At 41.2% G+C, this 20827-nt stretch overlaps 1 protein-coding gene across 2 annotated transcripts; it reads right to left on the bottom strand.

Annotated features, from left to right (window-relative positions):
• Positions 1-1325: 1325 nt before the first annotated feature.
• On the bottom strand, positions 1326-19607 carry sxph (saxiphilin). 2 transcript variants are annotated; one of them, XM_060918315.1, is made up of 17 exons: positions 19532-19607; positions 18741-18901; positions 14011-14110; positions 13724-13903; positions 12351-12516; positions 11774-11838; positions 11436-11593; positions 11171-11357; positions 9134-9282; positions 8802-8892; positions 8667-8711; positions 7564-7746; positions 5056-5203; positions 3102-3184; positions 2756-2940; positions 2226-2403; positions 1326-1980 (listed from the first exon to the last, which is right to left on the bottom strand). In XM_060918315.1, the coding sequence occupies exons 1-17, from the start codon at positions 19584-19586 to the stop codon at positions 1937-1939; spliced, it is 2178 nt and encodes a 725-aa protein (XP_060774298.1). In that variant the 5' UTR covers positions 19587-19607; the 3' UTR covers positions 1326-1936. The 2 variants fall into 2 exon arrangements, with proteins under 2 accessions (XP_060774298.1, XP_060774299.1); XM_060918316.1 differs by having other exon boundaries at positions 2226-2400.
• Between the last annotated feature and the right edge of the window lie 1220 nt (positions 19608-20827).

The following is a 20827-nucleotide window of genomic DNA, read 5'->3' as shown; positions in this document are numbered from 1 at the left end:
GTGAGGAAAGAAAATGGGGAAAACTACAAACCAGACTCTCTTAAAGTAATGCAGGCAGCATTGGATCGGCATCTGAGACGAGAAATATCCGGGATCAATCCTGAAAGATGTTACTTTTCAAGAATCACGTAAAGTCCTCGAGGGAAAAGCAAGAGATTTGCGAAAACAAGGAACGCTTTAGAAACTGATTCAAACGTGCAAGATAGTCTCGTGCCCTGATTGGTTCAGAAAAAGTGAATGACAAATGTTGTGAACTTGAATGGCTTCCGAAGTATGAATTTGGCCCTATATGTTATAAACAAGTAATCGTATGGGGCCGAGTAAAATTAAGGATCAATTTCACTCGTGATTTCAAAGTTTTGAAATTTTCAAAACTTCAAAATCACTCGTGAAATTAATCCTTAATTTTACTCGGCCCCATATGATTACCTATACTTATAGACAATTGTACATGTACAAAATGAAAGTTTTTTTTATTATCTCTCTCATTGCTTTTCTATAACAGCAGGGCTCTGACAATAGTGCCAACTGTAATGTAAATGGAAAGTGTATATTAATGAGCTCCTTCACATGCATTAGTGTTCCTATTGTAACATCTCATTCACAGCGACTTGAATGGCAGACGAACAATAATAATAATAATAATAATAATAAATCATGTTCTTTCTGTTTTGATTGAAAATGCTGTGATCACTGTTGCCTTTATAATTATTATTTTCTATGAGGAGAAAATCATTCAAAACTCAGCTGCGTTTTGAATGATATAACAGTCGGGTTACAGAGGGGGAATACTTACAGCCTGGACAACAACTTATTAGTTATCATGGTTTCTTAATAATAACAATACCTGCAGCACAGTGGTGTAATAATTAGCACTGTCGCCTCACAGCAAGAAGGTCCTGGGTTCGAGCCCAGCGGCCAATGAGGGCCTTTCTGTGCGGAGTTTGCATGTTGTCTGCGTGGGTTTGCCCCGGTTTCCCCCAAAGACATGCAGGTTAGGTTAACTGGTGGCTCTAAATTGACCGTAGGTGTGAATGTGAGTGTGAATGGTTGTCTGTGTCTATGTGTCAGCCCTGTGATGACCTGGCGACTTGTCCAGGGTGTACCCCGCCTTTTGCCCGTAGTCAGCTGGGATAGGCTCCAGCTTGCCTGCGACCCTGTAGGACAGGATAAAGCGGCTACAGATAATGGATGGATGGATAATAAATCATATTATTACTGAGCCTAATAATAAACAGATAAAAACATGCTATTTACCAAAGAAAATCTTATAATTGTTTGTGTTATTATTTATCAGAGAAAAGGTAGAATTGTTGATATGGTGAAGTTTTATTCAACTTGCTTTTTAAACATTTATGGGAGGAGTAACTTTTTAACACTCAGCAGGTTTTCCAAGAAAGAAAGTGTTGAGGACAGAGGACTTTGCATCTTCTGGTTTCCCAGTAACATGCTGTGTATTTTGTCTTATTAAGTTCAAGAGAGAATAAGCAAAGCTAGTGATGGAATTATTGTTTATATCTGTTATAGCATTAGTGATAACAGGAACTTATTTGTCTTCTTGTTCCACATCATAAACTAGAAATTGTTTTAAAAAATGTTAATTAATAAATTAAATATTGTAATCATTGGCAACTTACTGCAGTTAAGAGCAATACAATAGTGTAATGAATAAAATTATGTGAGTAATGAAACGCTTCAGGATGTGCTGTTACTGGAAAATAGTTCAGTTTGGGCTGGTAACAATCCTCTGCTTTGAGTCTGGCTGCATCATGTCACTCCAACATTAACTAGTTTCATATAACAACATGCCCTGAAGTGTTTTATTGCTTACATAATATGCACCATCAGTACTAGGAAGATTTTACCGAGTAATTTATTGAGCAGTAGAGATTATAAAATGAAACACTCCCGATGCCATATGATGTCGTCAGGTTGTTCAGAAAATGCTACACACATCTTGGTTGCAAAACTGCAGAATATCTGTCAAAAACAAGGTATACATTTACAATTGCATTATCACAAAGTTCATGAAAACAACACTTAAAATTAATATAATCTTTATGTTTAGTTTATTAAATTAGTTTAAGTTCTATGATGCTATTAAATATCATCTATTACATTTCAAGCACCTCATGAGAGGATTGTCTGGAAAGGATGTTGTGTGTGTGTGTGTGTGTGTGTGTGTGTGTGTGTGTGTGTGTGTGTGTGTGTGTGTTCTGTCTCACCTGAATGTGTGCAGTTAAAGATGCTTTCCACTTGTGAAAAGAAATCCTCTCCTAGTATGGTGCGATAGTCCATGTGACTAGTGTGGACCAGACACCGTGTGGCATCTTTAAAGAGCAGATCCCTTTCACCATACTGGTGAGACTCAAACAGATGGAACTCAGAATCTGGATGTGTCTTCTGAGGATATATAACAATACAAAAATAAACATTATTACAGGACATTCTTTATATCTGGTGTTTTCTATTTGGTAATTTGCTTAAGACATACTGTATTATATGCAAAATATCCAAACTGTAAGAAAATGAATCCTAACATAAAAAGAAGAAACATGGCAGACAAAATTAAAGTTGTTATATTAAACTGCATTATATTTCTGCTGTAACTGCATAGAAATGTTATGTTTATCAGTGTTTATGAACAATTTTATCAACACGTGATCAAAATAAAACATCATAATATTTAAGGAGAATGGCAAAATCCCCATACAGAAATGTATGACTTATAACGAAATAAATTATTTGATGAGACCTGTGACTTTATGAGGAAGTCATAGATACGAGCAGCCAATACAGGTCGTGTCATAACAATGTTGGGCGGGATGGATCCCAGGTTACAGTTCTTCCACTCAGTCAGTGAAGCCCGTTGTCCATCCGCACACAACAACTCAAAATCCCCAGCAACCCAGCCCTTGGCCCAGCCACTGCTGTTCAGATCTGCCCATCAAATGAGCATAAGGTCATTAAGTAGGTGATAATAGTCACAGGATATTCCACATCTACCACAAAGGTTTCAGAGAAAACAATTTTATTCATCTGACCATATCCATGAACTATGTATGTTGTAATTTTTTTTTTCAAACCAATAACCATCTCACATTCAATGTTGCTCTCTAGGTTGTGATGATCCATAAATGCCACATCTCCGTAGCTTTTTGCACTGGGATCGCCAACCAGACACCTAAAAACGAGAGCCATCACTATTTAATTGTGCATAAGCCAAAGATTTGTTCCTCAGTTCAAAATAAATTGCCACATTCTGTCTTTGCTTTATTGTGGCTCCACAATTCTGAATAGTCCTCAAAGAATTTGGTCAAATACCTGCAGTTCTTCAATAATTTAATGACTTAAGTGATTAATTAAAATCAACATGAACCGGCCATGATTTGCAAGAATCGTAAGGGAACAAGAGTAGATTAGATGTCAAAGCTTATTTCAAGAGTGGCAACTACCACCCTGTGTCCACTCATGTGGCCTAGTGTTGCCACCTGTCCCGGTTTTTCCTGATTGTCCCGGATTTTCATGGTCTGTCCCGGAAAATAAAAATAAAAATCCGGGACACTGAATGTCCCGGTTTTTTGTACATAATGGGCAAAATGTGTATTTCAACTTGCGAGCCAGCTGAGAACCAGTTTGCTTTTCCGAGCTCGCCGTGCTAAGCGGAGCCACGTCATTACGTCGCTGTATACGTCACTTACGTCGCTGTATACGTCGGTTACGGCGCTACGTTTGCATAAACCTTGGCGCGAATATCAAAGCAAAAACACTGAAGAAGCAGCAGCAGCAGCAACAACAACAACAATAATAATGATGATGGCTGACTTCGCGTTTGTACAGTTGCTGCTTCTCCTCGCTTAAAAATGGCGATCTTTCGCGGCCTTGTTATTGTTGTTGGTCTTAACAACTCCGCCCCCCCTCGCTGACGTAAGCGGTTCTTTCCTCTGGCCCAGCAGAGAGTTGGTGCTAGCCTGGAACCGGTTTTTCTGGCCCCAGAGCCAGTTCTTTGTCAGTGGAAACAGAAAACCCGGTTCCAAACTAAGCACTGGCCCCGAACCAGCCCTGGAACTGCTTTGGTGGAAAAGGGGCAATGGAGGATGCTTGGACTGATAAAAGAAACAGACTCTCTGTTGCAGTGGTGAAGGCTGAGCTTCAAGTCAGGCTAAACTTTCAGTTGTCCTGTACTGAGTTCAAGACATTCATTGAAAATCAGCCAGGACTCATAGCAGCAGCAAAGAAAAACACCAAATATAAATGGAAGATTAGGTAAGGTTTTGGTGAATTAAATGAAATCCAAATAGTCTTATCTGCCTACTCCTGTATGTACTGTATGTGCCCAGTTATATGTCCTCCTATGTATTTGTTTAGCCAAGAGCAGCAGAGGCACAGGCAAGCACAAGCAAAGCACACACCACACTCTAAGCAATCAGGTAAGCTGTTTGACACTACACCTTACATTGTTACATTCAGGTATTCTTAGATACAATGAAAAATTAGATTATTTTTATTCCACATAAGCAAACAAACAACTTAATTATGTATTCCCCTTTTACCTGTGCCCACTACTGCCCCCAGGTGTCCACAACCAAAAACTGTTGGAAATAAACCAAAATAATGAAGACCTGCTTTATTATGTAAAGCAATTAACTAAACAAATAACTAGCAAAAGCGTCATTTTTACTAATTAGAGCAATACAATTTCAGCGTAGAAGGGCGATTTTTGTCTTGGGTTAGATGTGTGAAGGGCGCCGTTGCTTGCAAGCAAAAAGGTCGATTGGATGGTCGAAATGTCCAGGATTTTTGTCAGACACAGGTGGCAACCCTAATGTGGCCACATCTGTGGTCAGCTGTGAGGTGGAATACAATCTGAGCATATGAATGAGCCGTTGCGGGTTAAAGGCTTCACTCAAGGACCAACTATAGAATCTTAATTACGTAGGCCAATACACCAGCACTGACATTGTTTAGGTTACAGTTCAGACCTTAGTACGCATAGTATGCTTTCTAGTGCTCTAGTCCAACAAACAGTGCACATATGCCGTGCTATTCTCTCACCTCAGAGCTCCCATATTTCCATAGTAGCGCTCATTGTGGTTGTTGGAGCATCGTTTGGTGGCAGTTTCCTCTGTTCCACCAACACACACCTTACACAGACTGCCTTCAGCGCCTGGCATACAGCCCTTCCAAAACACCTCAGAGTACACTGCCATCACAGGTCCATCAGATAATCAGACCAGTAAAATAAAACATTCGGTATTAGTTTCACTCAAGTACACCAGTAAGTACTTTATATTATACTTTTACATCATTAAGTTACACCAGGGGCGGCACGGTGGTGTAGTGGTTAGCGCTGTCGCCTCACAACAAGAAGGTCCGGGTTCGAGCCCCGGGGCCGGCGAGGGCCTTTCTGTGTGGAGTTTGCATGTTCTCCCCGTGTCCGCGTGGGTATCCTCCGGGTGCTCCGGTTTCCCCCACAGTCCAAAGACATGCAGGTTAGGTTAACTGGTGACTCTAAATTGACCGTAGGTGTGAATGTGAGTGTGAATGGTTGTCTGTGTCTATGTGTCAGCCCTGTGATGACCTGGCGACTTGTCCAGGGTGTACCCCGCCTTTCACCCGTAGTCAGCTGGGATAGGCTCCAGCTTGCCTGCGACCCTGTAGAACAGGATAAAGCGGCTAGAGATAATGAGATGAGATGAGAAGTTACACCAGTATATAAATTATATACATACTGTTATAAATGTATGTCACAGTGATTGTCAAAATGAAGCTATACACTCACTGGCCACTTTATTAGGTACACCTGCTGTTTTATGCAGTTCTCTAATCGGCCACTCCCTTGACAGCAGCACAATGCATAAAATCATGCAGATACAAATCAAGAGCGTCAGTTATTGTTCACTCCAAACATCAGAATGGGAAAAATTGTGATCTCTGTGACTTTTCACTGGGTGTTGGTGCCAGATGGAGCGGTCTGAATAGTTCAGAAACTGCTGATCTCCTGGGGTTTTCACACACAACAGTCTCTAGAGTTTACACAGGATGGTGCAAAAAACAAAAAAAAAAACATAGAGTAAGCAACAGTTCTGTGGGTGGAAACACCTTGTTGATAAGAGAGGTCTGAGGAAAATGGCCAGGTTGGTTCGAGCTGCCAGGAAGGATATAGTAACTCATATAGTAACTCATATAGTAACTCTTTACAAGCGTGGTGAGCAGAAAAGACCACTTTGGATTCCACTCCTGCCAGCCAAGAACAGGAATCTTAGAATCAAGACCAAGTTCCTATTAAAGTGGCCAGTGAGTGTATTTATATGTTGATTTGCACTTCAGTGAAAATAGCATTGGCCACACAGTACAGGTATTTGCACCAAAACCATACAAACCACAAGTTCACAAATTTTATGAGATAATAGCAAAATTGATTGTACAGTGTCACCACTAGCTGTTATTTTCACTTCTTACGATCATCATACTGTTTAGCATAAGCTACTAGTTTTAATTACACAATACAATAGATTAGCAACATTAGCTAATCTAGCTAATTACCCAAATGTACTGTATCCCTACATGTTAGCCACCTAACTAGTTCTCACCCACTAACTCACTTTCGATAACCACTTATCCTGGTCATGGTTGAGCTGGAGCCCAGGAACCCTAGACCTGAGGCCAGAATATACCATGGATACAAAGCCAGGCCATCACAGGGCACCATGCACACACATTCCCATAATTTTTCACACCTAGGGGCAATTTATCTTAGCCAATCCACCTACTGGCATGTTTTGAAGCTGGGAAGAAACAAGAGCACCTGGAGAAAATCAACGCAGACATGGGAAGAACATGCACAGAAACGCCACAGACAGTAACCCGAGTTCAGGGTCAAACCACTGCACCACCCCTTTTAACTAGTAAGCTTAGCTAAAGTAACCTCTTCAATGGACTATAACATCAATGACGCCCTTTTGGGGCAGCTTTCCAGATTGTACCCATGGAAGTGAATTATGTTCAAATTCAACACAAAAAATTCAAAACAAGAAGAAAAGGAATTACTTTTCACAGCAGAAAACATAGAACAGGTGTCTTTCAATTTTTCTGAGTGGTTTCATTTAGGAATTAAGGTAGGTTTTTGAGGTGCGTTTACAGTTTATTACTGTTTAGCTTCTCTGTAACTTGACCTCAGTTTGGAGTTAATGTTCTTAATATTTGCTAGTTCATGTGAAGTTTGATGAGATTAGTTTTGTGATTGGATTTATGGTTATATTTGTATTTCAGTACTCAATCACAAATCCTGGTAGGCGATGTTTATCATGATTTAATTCAGCGTTAAATGCCTGCTTGGTACAGTATTTGATGTTAAGCATTAGTAGCTAGACAAGTTTGCTAACATGCTAGCTTAAGGCAGGCTATTAGCCTATATTGTGCAACTTGGCTCATACTGGATTAAATATTATATTGTGTAATTAAAACCAATTATATATTGGTAAGGACTAAACTGGTTACAAGTGGTACTTTTGTTTACCCGGGTGCAAACAGCATCTATTTATTTTCAGAGGATTGAAGTACCTTTGTTTGGATCACAGAGGACGCTGTTGTTATGCTTTGAGTTCAGTGAGTGTTGGACAGGTAGAACCCAGCCGGCAGGACTGTACATATGACCATGGCAGGAGCGTCGGCCTCCGAGATTCCCAACATACACGCTTTTACTGGAATGTCGTGCCACTGCCACACCGTATACTGATAACAAGTCTACAGAGTTTAAATTATTTTTTATTTAAACAAAGGCAAAACAGCAGCCCACACACAATACAACCATGCTAAAGGTTTGGAAATTATACGGCTTAGCATATACACTGATCAGCCATAACATTATGACCACTGATAGGTGAAGTGAATAGCACTGATTATCTCATTGCAATGGCACCTGTCAAGCGGTGGGATATATTAGGCAACAAGAGAACATTTAGTTCTTGAAGTTGATGTGTTGGAAGCAGGAAAAATGGGCAAGTGTAAGGACCTGAGTGACTTTGAGAAGGGCCAAATTGTGATGGCTGAATGAATGGGTCTGAGCATCTCTAAAATGGCACATCTTGTGGGGTGTTCCCGGTATGCAGTGGTTAATACTGACCAAAAGTGGTCCAAGAAAGGAAAACTGGTGAACCAGCGACAGGGTCATGGGCAGTCAAAGCTCACTGATTCGCATGGGGCACGAAGGCTAGCCTGTATGGTCCAATCCCATAGAAGAGCTACTGTAGTACAAACTGCTGCAAAAGTTAATGCTGGCTAAAACAGAAAGGTGCCAGCATGAACATTTTCAGCAGTTTGTGCTATAGTAGCTCTTCTATGGGACTGGACCATATGGGCTAGCCTTCAACATCCATGACCCTGTCGCCGGTTCACCAGTTGTCCTTCCTTGGACAATTTTTCCTTCTTTCACAATTTGGCCCTTGTCAAAGTCGCTCAGATCCTTACACTTGCCCATTTTTCCTACTTCCAACATATCAACTCCAAGAACTGACTGTTCTCTTGCTGCCTAATGTATCCCACCCCTCGACAGGTGCCATTGTAATGAGATAATCAATGGTTTTCACTTCACCTGTCAGTGGTTTTAATGTCATGGCTGATCGGTGTATTACTTTATTATAGATCAATAAGGTTCCATAGTTTACCTTTAGCCTCTAAAGGTTCTCCGCCAGTGAATTCACACTTTGTCCCTTATGAGCAGAGACATTTTCAGGAATAGATATACACATAAAGACACAAAATTAACAAATATTTCATCCTGTGTATGAGATATTATTTACCATAATATTCAGTCACTACAGGCACAAGGCCACATTTCCCTGCTATAAAGGCATGAGTAGCATCCAGGGACACAGCATCCACTTTATCTCTCTATAGGAAGACAGAAAAAAACATCGACTGACTGACTGCATGATCTCATTCACACAGTGCAGAATGTTGTCTCAACACATCTAGACATTGCTAAGAAAAACAGAATACAGTATAGGGCAGTTTATGACTGTGATTCATGAACATGAATTGCTGTACCTACTTCAGGAGTGCCCAAACAATTGGGCTAATCACACAATCACATATATTTAGTTATTCAACAGTTATGTTCATCTTACTGGACCTTGATCTTCTCAATGCAGTCAGTCATAGATGAAGCGCTCACACATACAAGAGGATCGGACTTTATGCTAAGAGCCCACTGCTCACATTTCTCCTGTTCAGCATGACTTATGCAGCACCATCTCACCACACTGTCCTCCAGAGAGCTACCTACACACACACACACACACACACACGGCTTTACACTGTTATTTACAGTGGAGATACAAAGGGAGTGATGGTCATTCGCAGCAGTCTTGTGGCTGCTGGCAACAAAAACAGAGAGTGTTTGAGTTAATTATTGTATTAGGAAATGTATACTGTATTAAAAGTCTATTTATTAAAAGTTTCAAAATACTTTTAAAAAAGTTTATTTAAAAAAAAATTGAAGTGGCTGCATTTAAGAGTTACATACTTTATATTAGCTGTCTGACAGCAGCAGCGACATGGCACTGTCCACAAGCTGAACAGGAAGCCTGTCTACATTAGCCACGCTAAAGATCAATCCAAAACGGGGAGATCTAGTGCAGCTGAATGAGCTTCCTAGACAGTGGTTTTCTTTAATTAAACAAACTGTTGCCACACTGCCTAACACACTAACACCTACATTTAAGTGTGCTCTGACATTCAAGCAAAATACGAATGTCTTTTGTCTGCACTGTTTTTGCAATTCATTTTAGGTTATGTTGTGGTATGTTGCGTTATGTCATGTTGTGTTGTCTTGTGCCATGTATACTAGGTTCTGTTTTGTTATGTTTGGCTGTGTATGTTAGGTCGTGTTATGTTGTATTATGTGATGTTTGCACAACTCTTTACCAGCTCTTGCACTATTTAAGGCTTACTGTTTTATCTTGAATATTTGTTGTTTGCATTGTCTATGTACCTTGGTCCACAAGAAAACGACATTTTGTTCTTCTCAATACTATGTATGTGGAAGAAGAAGAAGAAGAAGAAGAAGAAGAACTTTATTCATCACACATACACCTGTGAAATTCCTCTCTGCATTTAACCCATCTGAAGCAGTGAACACACACACACACACACGAGCAATGAGCACACACACATACCCAGAGCAGTGGGCAGCCACGCTACAGCACTCAGGGAGTAGCTGGGAGGTAGGTACCTTGCTCAAGGGCACCTCAGCCGAAGGCTGCCCCATGTTAACCTAACCGCATGTCTGAAGAATGACAATACAGTTGAGTTGAGTTGAAATACCGTAAGATCCGGGATTTTTTTTTTTTGTATGTGTGTGTTGTTTATCAAAAAAAGTCATGTCATAACTGTCATTATGATGGTCAATGAAAAAATTGGGAAAATGAAATATTCCTAATTGAATGTCACAGCCTCACCCAAACATAATTTCTTTAACTGAACAGGCTTCTGATATGTAAATACAGGGTCAGGAATATTTAGCTCATTAAAGCTCACAGCTTTAATAATGAATAATTAATAATACCTCCTATAAAGAGGAATTCCCAAACTTTCTGTAGCCACAGACACCTTTTATAATATATAGTTTAATAAATTCAACAGACCTCCTCAGCACATATTTTATGTAATAAACATAATCCAAGTATTCAAACTTTAGGCCTAGTATTCAAAAATATATAATAATATTTTGCCTACTGGCTTCATAGACCTTGTTACTGAACATATCAGGCCCAAGCTAAGATAATATTTATAGAGCTATTGAAGTTTGAATTAAACCCATTCAATTCATGTGACCAGTCAAACAGGCTAATAACTATAAAAACTGAAGAATAAATATAATAACTTTGAGAGTGATGGATTATGATTCCACAACTGTAAGAAAAAAAAAATCACAGACCCCCTGTCTATACTTTACAGACCTACCTTTGAGCCTACACTGTTATTAAAAAAAAAAAAAATAAATAAAAATTAATGTGTAAATGAGAACAGTCATCAGGTTTGATTATCTGATTATTAGCCTACAGTAAACAGTGTGTAGGACTGTCTTGGGCTGTTAGTTTGTATAGATATTCTCTATTGGAAAAAAAAAAAAACCTCGTTATTCACAAAAGTTTGGGATAGAATATACCTTCATGTCTTAACCCCTTGAGCAAAGCAACATAGTCCAGGCCCAGAACCTGAGTAATGTCTTTGCCTTGTTGCAATATGGACAGTTTATCAGTGACGTCTCTGAACAGCAAATCACCAACACCATAAGCCGATGAATCAAAAAGCTGGAAACGATGATTCTCTCTTCCCTTCCAGCCAAACGCTGTCTAATAAACAGAATGGTAAATTATCATCAAAAAATGTTAGCAGAACTGACATTAACACATGTACGGTTAAGACATGACCTGAATTGCTGACAGGAACTTGCGAGCAAGGTTTTGGTTGTTTATACGTGTAACCACAGCTCCACCAGGGCCATGACCGAAATTGCACTTTCTGAAACTGCTCAGTGGAGCTCGAGTGCCATCTGGACACAGTAACCTGTATTCATCCTTCACGCTGTCTGTAGCAGGCAGAGTTTAGGATCAAGAGTGACAAAGAGTATGACAGGAAGTCAGAAAATGAGTAATGAAGTGTTCAAATCGTACAACTAAATTTACATGATGAAGTCTATGTCAGAAGACTAATCCCAATATAGCTATTGTTGACTACTGAAACATTAATGTTATATGCATGCATTAACCATCTATACTGTCCAGGGCTGTATGATCCACAAAGGCCACATCTCCTGCTCCAGACTTCAGGCATCTGGGGAAAAAAAAATTAAATTAAAAAAAAGCAAGTTGTATACAATTTGTGTATCTGTGTCTCATTCTCATCTCATTATCTGTGGCCGCTTTATCCTGTTCTACAGGGTTGCAGGCAAGCTGGAGCCTATCCCAGCTGACTACGGGCGAAAGGTGGGGTACACCCTGGACAAGTCGCCAGGTCATCACAGGGCTGACACATAGACACAGACAACCATTCACACTCACATTCACACCTACGGTCAATTTAGAGTCACCAGTTAACCTAACCTGCATGTCTTTGGACTGTGGGGGAAACCGGAGCACCCGGAGGAAACCCACGCGGACACGGGGAGAACATGCAAACTCCGCACAGAAAGGCCCTCGCCGGCCACGGGGCTCGAACCCGGACCTTCTTGCTGTGAGGCGACAGTGCTAACCACTACACCACCGTGCCGCCCTGTATCTGTGTCTAAATAAGCCATTTTATAGCAAGTAGTGTGTATGTGTGCATATGCATGTGTGTTTTGAAACCTGAGTGCCCCTTGGTTATGATAGAATGGTTCATTATGGGATGTCTCGCAGTAAAAGTTCCTCTGTGAGATGTATGACCTCTGACCCTGGCACTTGGAGCACAGGTTGTTGAATGGCATGGTACCAGCTCCAGGCACACAGCTGGCATTGAAGAAGGCACTGACAGCTGATAGAAAACAGAAAGAGAGATTTTATATATGCAGCATATTATGCACACTGTGGTACACTACTAACATTGTGACAGTTTTTAATTCAAATCTATCAGCAACTTATTTGAAATGTTTGCTAAATACATTTCAATCAATGCCTCCCAATCATGAATTAATTGTTCAGTTGGTTAACAGAATACTCTGGCATTTTTCAGCCTAGCCTCTATCTACTACATGTGTAATGTGTTGGCAGTTAGCACAGACAAGAATTTGGACACAGTTCCCTCTTCTGAGAAAAGAAGAAAAAAATATGCTCACTCGAAACATTTCAAGAAGAAGAACAACTTTATTTATCACATGTACACTTGAGAAATTCCTCTCTGCATTTAACCTATCTGAAGCAGTGAACACACACATGCACACACACGTGAGCAATGAGCACATACACATACCCAGAGCAGTGGGCAGCTATGTTACAGCACTCAGGGAGTAGCTGGGAGGTAGGTACCTTGCTCAAGGGCACCTCAGCTGAAGGTCACCCCATGTTAACCTAACCGCATGTCTGTGAACTGTGGGGGAAACTGGAGCACCTGGAGGAAACCCAGGCAGACATGGGGAGGACATGCAAACTCCTCATAGAAAGGCCCCTGTTGGCCACTGGGCTCAAACCCAGAACCTTCTCGCTGTGAGGCGACAGTGCTAACCACTACACCACCATGCCACCCATTCATTCATTCATTTTCTATACTATTCATCCATTGTGGGTGAGCTGGAGCCAATCCCAGTTGACACTGGGCGAGAGGTGGGTACACAGAGAGACAGACAGACAGCTATTCACACTCACACCTATGGGCAACTTAGAGTAGGCAGTTGGCTGTGGGAGGAAACCCACGCAGATACAAGGAGAACATACAAACTTTACAGAGAAAGGCGGACCAGCAGGTTTGAACCCAGAACCTTTTTGCTGTGAGGTGACAGTGCTAACCACTGCACCATGGTGCTACCCACTTATTTTAAAGCAAATATTTTAAACAGCTATACAGTAAAGGTAAACATGTCAAAATTCTTTTCCATGGTTATCACACATTCACAGGATGCAGTGGATAGGGATCAGGTTGAAATATGCTGAGATATTCCTTTAAATGTATACAGTATATTTATTCCTTGAACTTGCCTAATCTCCTTATTACATAATAATAGTTCAGGATGTATAAAACTAATCACCTTGAGTGAGGGGCTGTCCTTCAGCCCAGGGCAGTAGGTTGTGGAAAAGCAGCTGCCCTAAAGGCAAATTCCAGCCTGAAGTCCAGCGAGCTCCACTGTGACAGCTCGTAGTTCCCTTAAGAGAATGGATGTCTATCAAGCTTGTTTCTCTCACTACTGCCACTGCCAGGATACAGGTACCTGCAGAATGACACACAGATATTACAATATTTAAACAGTATTTAAGACGTTAAAAAAAGGTTAACTAAGATTGTTTAATCCCAGATTATTCCATAATATATTTCTACCATCACTGTAGACCTCTTTGGCGACTGCTGCAAGACCAAACTGCTTTACTGCAGAGTAAACCTCTCCAGCATCCAGACTCACAAGGTCAGCTTTATTGTCCTGAAAGGACAGCAACAAACTGCAGTAAAGAAATACAGAACCACTCAAAAGTTTGGACATACACGAAGCTACTGTAGCACAATCTTCTGAAAAGGTTAATGCTGACACCTTTCTGTTTTAGCCAGCATTAACTTTTTCAGCAGTTTGTGCTACAGTAGCTTTTCTGTGGGACTGGACCATATGGGCTAGCCTTTGCGGTGGCACAGTGGTGTAGTGGTTAGCACCGTTTGCCTCACAGCAAGAAGGTTCTGGGTTCGAGCCCAGTGGCCGACGGGGACCTTTCTGTGTGGAGTTTGCATGTTCTCCCCGTGTCTGCATGGGTTTCCTCTGGGTGCTCCGGTTTCCCCCACAGTCCAAAGACATGCAGGTTAGGCTAATTGGTGGCTTTAAATTGACCGTAGGTGTGAATGTGAGTACGAATGGTTGTTTGTCTCTATGTGTCAGCCCTGCGATGACCTGGCAACTTGTCCAGGGTGTACCCTACCTCTCACCCATAGTCAGCTGGGATAGGCTCCAACTTGCCCGCGACCCTCCACAGGATAAGCGGCTACAGATAATGGATGGATGGCTAGCCTTCCTGCCCCATGTGAATCAATGAGCCTTCGACACCCATGACCCTGTCATTGCTTCACCAGTTGTCCTTCTGTGGACCACTTTTGGTAGGTACAGTGTCTTGCAAATGCATTCATCCCCCTTGGTGTTTGTTGCATTACAAGCTGGAATTAAAATGGATTTTTGGGGGGTTAGCACCATTTGATTTACACAACATGCACTTTAAAGGTGCACATTGTTTTTTTTTTTTACTGTGACGCAAACAATAATGAAGATGAAAAAACAGAAACATTCTCACAGCATGATGCTGCCACCACCATGCTTCATTGTAGGGATGGTGTTCTCAGGGTGTTGGGTTTGCACCACACATGGCATTTCCCATGATGGCCAAAAAGTTCAATTTTAGTCTCATTTGACAAGAGAATCTTCTTTCATGTGTTTGGGGAGTCTGCCACATGCTGTTGGGCAAACTCCAAACGTGATTTTTTTAAGCAAGGACTTTTTTCTGGCCACTTTTCCATAAAGCCCCACTCTGTGGAGTGTACGGCTTAAAGTGGTCCTATGGGCAGATACTCCCATGTCCGCTGTAAATCTTCTCAGCTCCTTCAGTGTTCTCTTTGGTGTCTTTGTTGCATCTCTGATTAATGCCCTCCTTGCCTGGTCTGTGAGTTTTGGTGGGCGGCCTTCTCTTGTCAGGTTTGTAGTGGTGCCATATTCTAAAAGCTTTTGCTATAATGGATTTAATGGTGCTCCCTGGGATATTCAAAGTTTGGGATATTTTTTATAACCCAACCCTGATCTATACTTCTCCACAACTTTGTCTCTGACCTGTTTGGAGGTTCCTTGGTTTTCATGTTGCTTGCTTAGTAGTGTAACAGAGTCAGGGTCCTTCCAGAACAGGTTGATTGATACAGACATCATGTGACAGATCATGTGACACTTTGATTGCGAACAGGACAAACATCAAGGGGGATGAATATTTTTGCAAGGTACTGTACTAACTACTGCATACTGGGAACACCCCACAAGATGTGTCATTTTGGAGATGCTCAGACCCAGTCATCTCACAATTTGGCCCTTGTCAGAGTCACTCAGATCCTTACACTTGCCCATTTTTCCTGCTTCCAACACATCAGCTTCAAGAGCTGACTGTTCTCTTGTTGCCTAATATATCCCACCGCTTGACAGGTGCCATTGTAATGAAATAATCAATGTTATTCACTTCAACTGTCAATGATCATAATGTTATGGCTGATCGGTGTATTTTCTTATTACTATGAATAAGTAAGAGTGTCCAAACTCTTGACTGGTACTGTACCTTTATCTAATACATGTGGGATGATGATTAAAAAAAACAATCATTTCAACACATTTTATTATACTGAGAAAAGGATGGAAAACCTGATGACTGGAAACTAACGTAAAATGGAAATCCTCAGGGGCGTAGCTGGGGGGTCCTGGGGCGTCTGTGACCCCCCCTTTGTCGGACCATACATTTTTTCAATAGCAGCATAATAATATTAGAAAAGCGCCCACTGTAATTTTTATAAAAATTTTTTTTAAACTAGATTGTCACCTAAGCTTCATTAGGGTTTCTATAACCTTGTGTGGACTTCCTGTGGTTTGGGCGCGAAAACCCAGTTCTGCACAAGTGCAACACGATCGCACTATAAAGCATGTTCAAGCTGCCAGTGTAGCTGCAGTCTTTTTAGTTGCGAATTACGAGTATTTCCTCGTGTTAATAATTCGCCATGTCAAAACATGCAAAACGTTCCTCCTTCTTTCGACGTAAAGTGAGATAAGCAATTTATTATATATATTTTTTTTCATCAAAGTTGCATTTTGTGGCTTTGAAGCTAAGTTTTAGTGTGCCGTTTCTAGAACACAACATCAAGAAAACGTGGAAGAAACAGCAATAATGAAAGAGCCGGTTTCTAAGCTACCTAAAACTAGCAATGGTAATTATTTTTTGTTACATATTTTTCATAGTTCTATTCTAGTACCAAGTCAATTTTTTTTATGATAAAACAGACTCAAAACAAGATGCATCATCACCTTCGGCAGACCAAGAAACACCGGCCCAAGCGGCAGTTGCCGGCGAGTGAGCTTGGTTTGCTTATGCTATGGTTGCTGTTGTTTGGTTTGATAGAATTAGCCCAAAACATTAGTACGGTCAGTAAGCTTAACCATTCTTTTTGGTCGATGTAGGCTTTCTTGATTTGCCGGATAAAGCTGATTTGGCCTAATCATTGTCCGACATCTCAACAGCTCGCAACATGAGATGAAAGAATGATACAAAGACCGTGTTATTTTCTCAAATGTATTCAATGTATTTTTTCATTTACAAACCTGCTGGTATGTACTCAGGCTGCCAGTCAGTGTGTGACCCCCCTTTGAAAAATCCTAGCTACGCCCCTGATCCTAGGGCAGTCACTGGGGCCAATAAACATTATTATTACATTACTATCTCATATACAGTGCCTTGCAAAAGTATTCATACCCCTTGAACTTTTTCACATTTTTCCACCTTACAACCACGAACTTAAAAGTTTTTTATTGAGATTTTATGTGATAGACCAACACAGAGTAGCACATAATTGTGAAGTGAAACGAAATTGATAAATGGTCTTCAAAATTTTAAACAAATAAAAATCTGAAAAATGTGGTGTGCATTAGTATTCAGCCCCCTGTACTCTGATACCTCTAAATACAATCCAGTGCAATCAACTGCCTTCAGAAGTCATCTAATTAGTTAATAGAGTCCTACTGTGTGTAATTTACTCTCAGCATAAATTCACTTGTTCTGTGAAGGCCTCAGTGGTTTGTTAGAGAACACTGAAGAACAAACAGCATCATGAAGTCCAAAGAACTCACCAGACAGGTCAGGGATAAAGTTCTGGAGAAGTTTAAAGCAGGGTTAGGTTATAAAAAAATATCCCAAGCTCTGAACATCTCAAGAAGCACTGCTCAATCCATCATTCAAAAACGGAAAAAGTGTGGCACAACTGCAAACCTACCAAGACATGGCCGTCCACCTAAACTGACAGAGCGAGCAAGGAGAGCACTGGTCAGAGAAGCAGCCAAGAGGCCCATGATCACTCTGGAGGAGCTGCAGAAATCCACAGCTCAGGTGGGAGAATCTGTGCACAGGACAACTATAAGTCATACACTCCACAAATCTGGCCTTTTTGGAAGAGTGGCAAGAAGAAAGCCATTGTTGAAAGACAGGCATAAGAAATGTAGGGGACACAGCAAACGTGGAAGAAGGTGCTTTGGTCAGATGAGACCAAAGTTGAACTTTTTGGCCTAAATGCAAAGCGCTATGTGTGGCAGAAAACTAACACTGCTCATCACCCTGCACACACCATCCCCACTGTGAAACATGGTGGTGGCAGCATCATGCTATGGGGATGCTTTTCTTCAGCAGGGACAGGGAAGCTGGTCAGAGTTGATGGGAAGATGGATGGAGCTAAATACAGGGCAATCCTGGAAGAAAACCTGTTGGAGGCTGCAAAAGACTTGAGACTGGGAAGGAGATTCACCTTCCAGCAAGACAATGACCCTAAACATACAGCCAGAGCTACAATGGAATGGTTTAGATCAAAGAATATTCATGTGTTAGAATGGCCCAGTCAAAGTCCAGACCTAAATCCCATTGAGCATCTGTGGCAAGACTTGAAAATTGCTGTTCACAGACGCTCTCCATCCGATCTGGCTGAGCTTGAGCTATTTTGCAAAGAAGAATGGGCAAAAATTTCAGTGTCTAGATGTGCAAAGCTGGTAGAGACATACCACAAAAGACTTGCAGCTGTAATTGCAGCAAAAGGTGGCTCTACAAAGTATTGACGCAGGGGGGCTGAATACTAATGCACACCACATTTTTCAGATTTTTATTTAAAATTTTGAAGACCATTTATCAATTTCGTTTCACTTCACAATTATGTGCTACTCTGTGTTGGTCTATCACATAAAATCTCAATAAAAAACTTTTAAGTTCGTGGTTGTAAGGTGGAAAAATGTGAAAAAGTTCAAGGGGTATGAATACTTTTGCAAGGCACTGTACGTAGCAGTAACCTACCCGTATCTTACTGAGGCAGTCGACAGTGCTGGAGGCTCTCACACAAGACAGCTGGCTGTACATTGTGGCTGCAGGAGGAAAAGCAGCTCCTAGTACTTTAGCCAGGTCTGCACATTTCCTTCGCTCTGGCTCTGACACTATACACCAGCGCATCTTTTTTGCTGTATGGCACACACACACACACACACACACACACACATTTATCATTCAATTTAACATTTTGTTGTGATACAAGTGTCAACAGCACCCCCACCCCCTTTAGACTAGCTCAGACCCTCTGAGATAGGCTCTGCATGATAGAAATGCTCCCCAGAAAAACAAGTGCATATTATCAATGATCTAGAAGAAGAAAGCAGGGAAGTATCAGGCTAAACAGAATAGGACCGTAGTAGTCTAATAGCTTATTAACAGAAAAGTATTGTTTTGACATGACCCCAGTGATAATGATTATAATCTCTTACATCCCACTTCCCATGCTGGCAGAACAGCATCTTTTCCTGTTCTGGAATTTTACCCCCAAGTGCTTTGTAACATGCATTATGCCCTGGATTACATATAAACTGCACTGATGATGTGTTATGTTTATACCACTTTATTACTGCCACTGTGTATGTCCTGTATTTATAATCTGTATCAAGTCTTTAGGTCCTGTGCTCATATTCCATGCTGTACAAAAACATTCCATTGACAACTTCATTTTATACTGACATGAAACAATTAAAAAAATTTTTTTTTTCCAAGTGTGGTTGATAATACAGCAGGTTTTATTTTAGCAAGCAGTACACACTTACCCCACACAGCAGTGGAGAAAAGGATGACGAATATTCCACACACACCCTTCATCATGCTGCCTAATCCACTGCACTGAGACTCACACACACAAGTTCAGCTCCTCAGTGAAGAGCAGGTCAGTGTTGCCAGATTGGCTGCTTTACCTCCTAACCCTTACTTACTGCTTTTATTAATGCTTCACAAAGACTAAAGTAACAGACTTACATATTTATAATAATAATACATTTACATATCTCATCTCATTACCTCTAGCCGCTTTATCCTGTTCTACAGGGTCGCAGGCGAGCTGGAGCCTATCCCAGCTGACTATGGGCGAAAGGCGGGGTACACCCTGGACAAGTCGCCAGGTCATCACAGGGCTGACACATAGACACAGACAAGCATTCACACTCACATTCACACCTACGGTCAATTTAGAGTCACCAGTTAACCTAACCTGCATGTCTTTGGACTGTGGGGGAAACCGGAGCACCCGGAGGAAACCCACGCGGACACGGGGAGAACATGCAAACTCCGCACAGAAAGGCCCTCGCCGGCCACGGGGCTCGAACCCGGACCTTCTTGCTGTGAGGTGACAGCGCTAACCACTACACCACCGTGCCGCCAAATTTGCATATTTAATAAAAAAAAAATACCACAAATAAGAAGGTGAATAAAGAAGGTGTTGATTGATTTTCTATAATTGCTGCCCTGACAATAGATATATTCTTTATTGTCATTGCATATTACTATACAACGAAACACTGTTTGAGGGCTCAGATCACAGCAGCATATGAATAAAATAAAAAATAAATAACCTTTTAAAAAGCAGAATATTGGCATATAAGCAGCAGTATAAATTGCAATATGTAATTGTTCAAAGTAACTAAACACAGTAAGGTGCAGAGTGTGAGTCCAAGTCCGGATCAGGCCTCCAGCAGAGCTTTTACAGCCCTGGGGAAGAAGCTATTTTGGTGTCTTGCTGTTTGTAACTTCATGACCCTAAGCCTGCCAGAGGGAAGGGTGTCAAAAAGACATTGTCCGGGGTGAGTGCAGTCAGTCCTAATCTTTGTGGCTCTGTTCCTCAGCCTGGCAGAGTAAATCTGTTCCAGGGATTGGAGAGCAGTACCAATGATTTTAGATGCAGTCCTGATGATCCGCTGCAGATCTTTCCTCTCCTCTGAGGTGCAGCTGGAGAACCACACTATGCATCCATAGCTCAGGACACTTTGTATGGTGCACTGGTAGAATTTGGTGAGGAGCTTCTTTTTTTTTTTTCCATGGTTTATTTTGAAAGTTTTCTTAATACATTCAGG

The sequence above is a fragment of the Neoarius graeffei genome, chromosome 4 (assembly GCF_027579695.1).
Source record: "Neoarius graeffei isolate fNeoGra1 chromosome 4, fNeoGra1.pri, whole genome shotgun sequence".
NCBI lineage: Eukaryota > Metazoa > Chordata > Actinopteri > Siluriformes > Ariidae > Neoarius > Neoarius graeffei.
The sequence above is the reverse complement of the archived record's forward strand: the minus strand, read 5'-3'. Positions and strand labels throughout refer to the sequence as shown.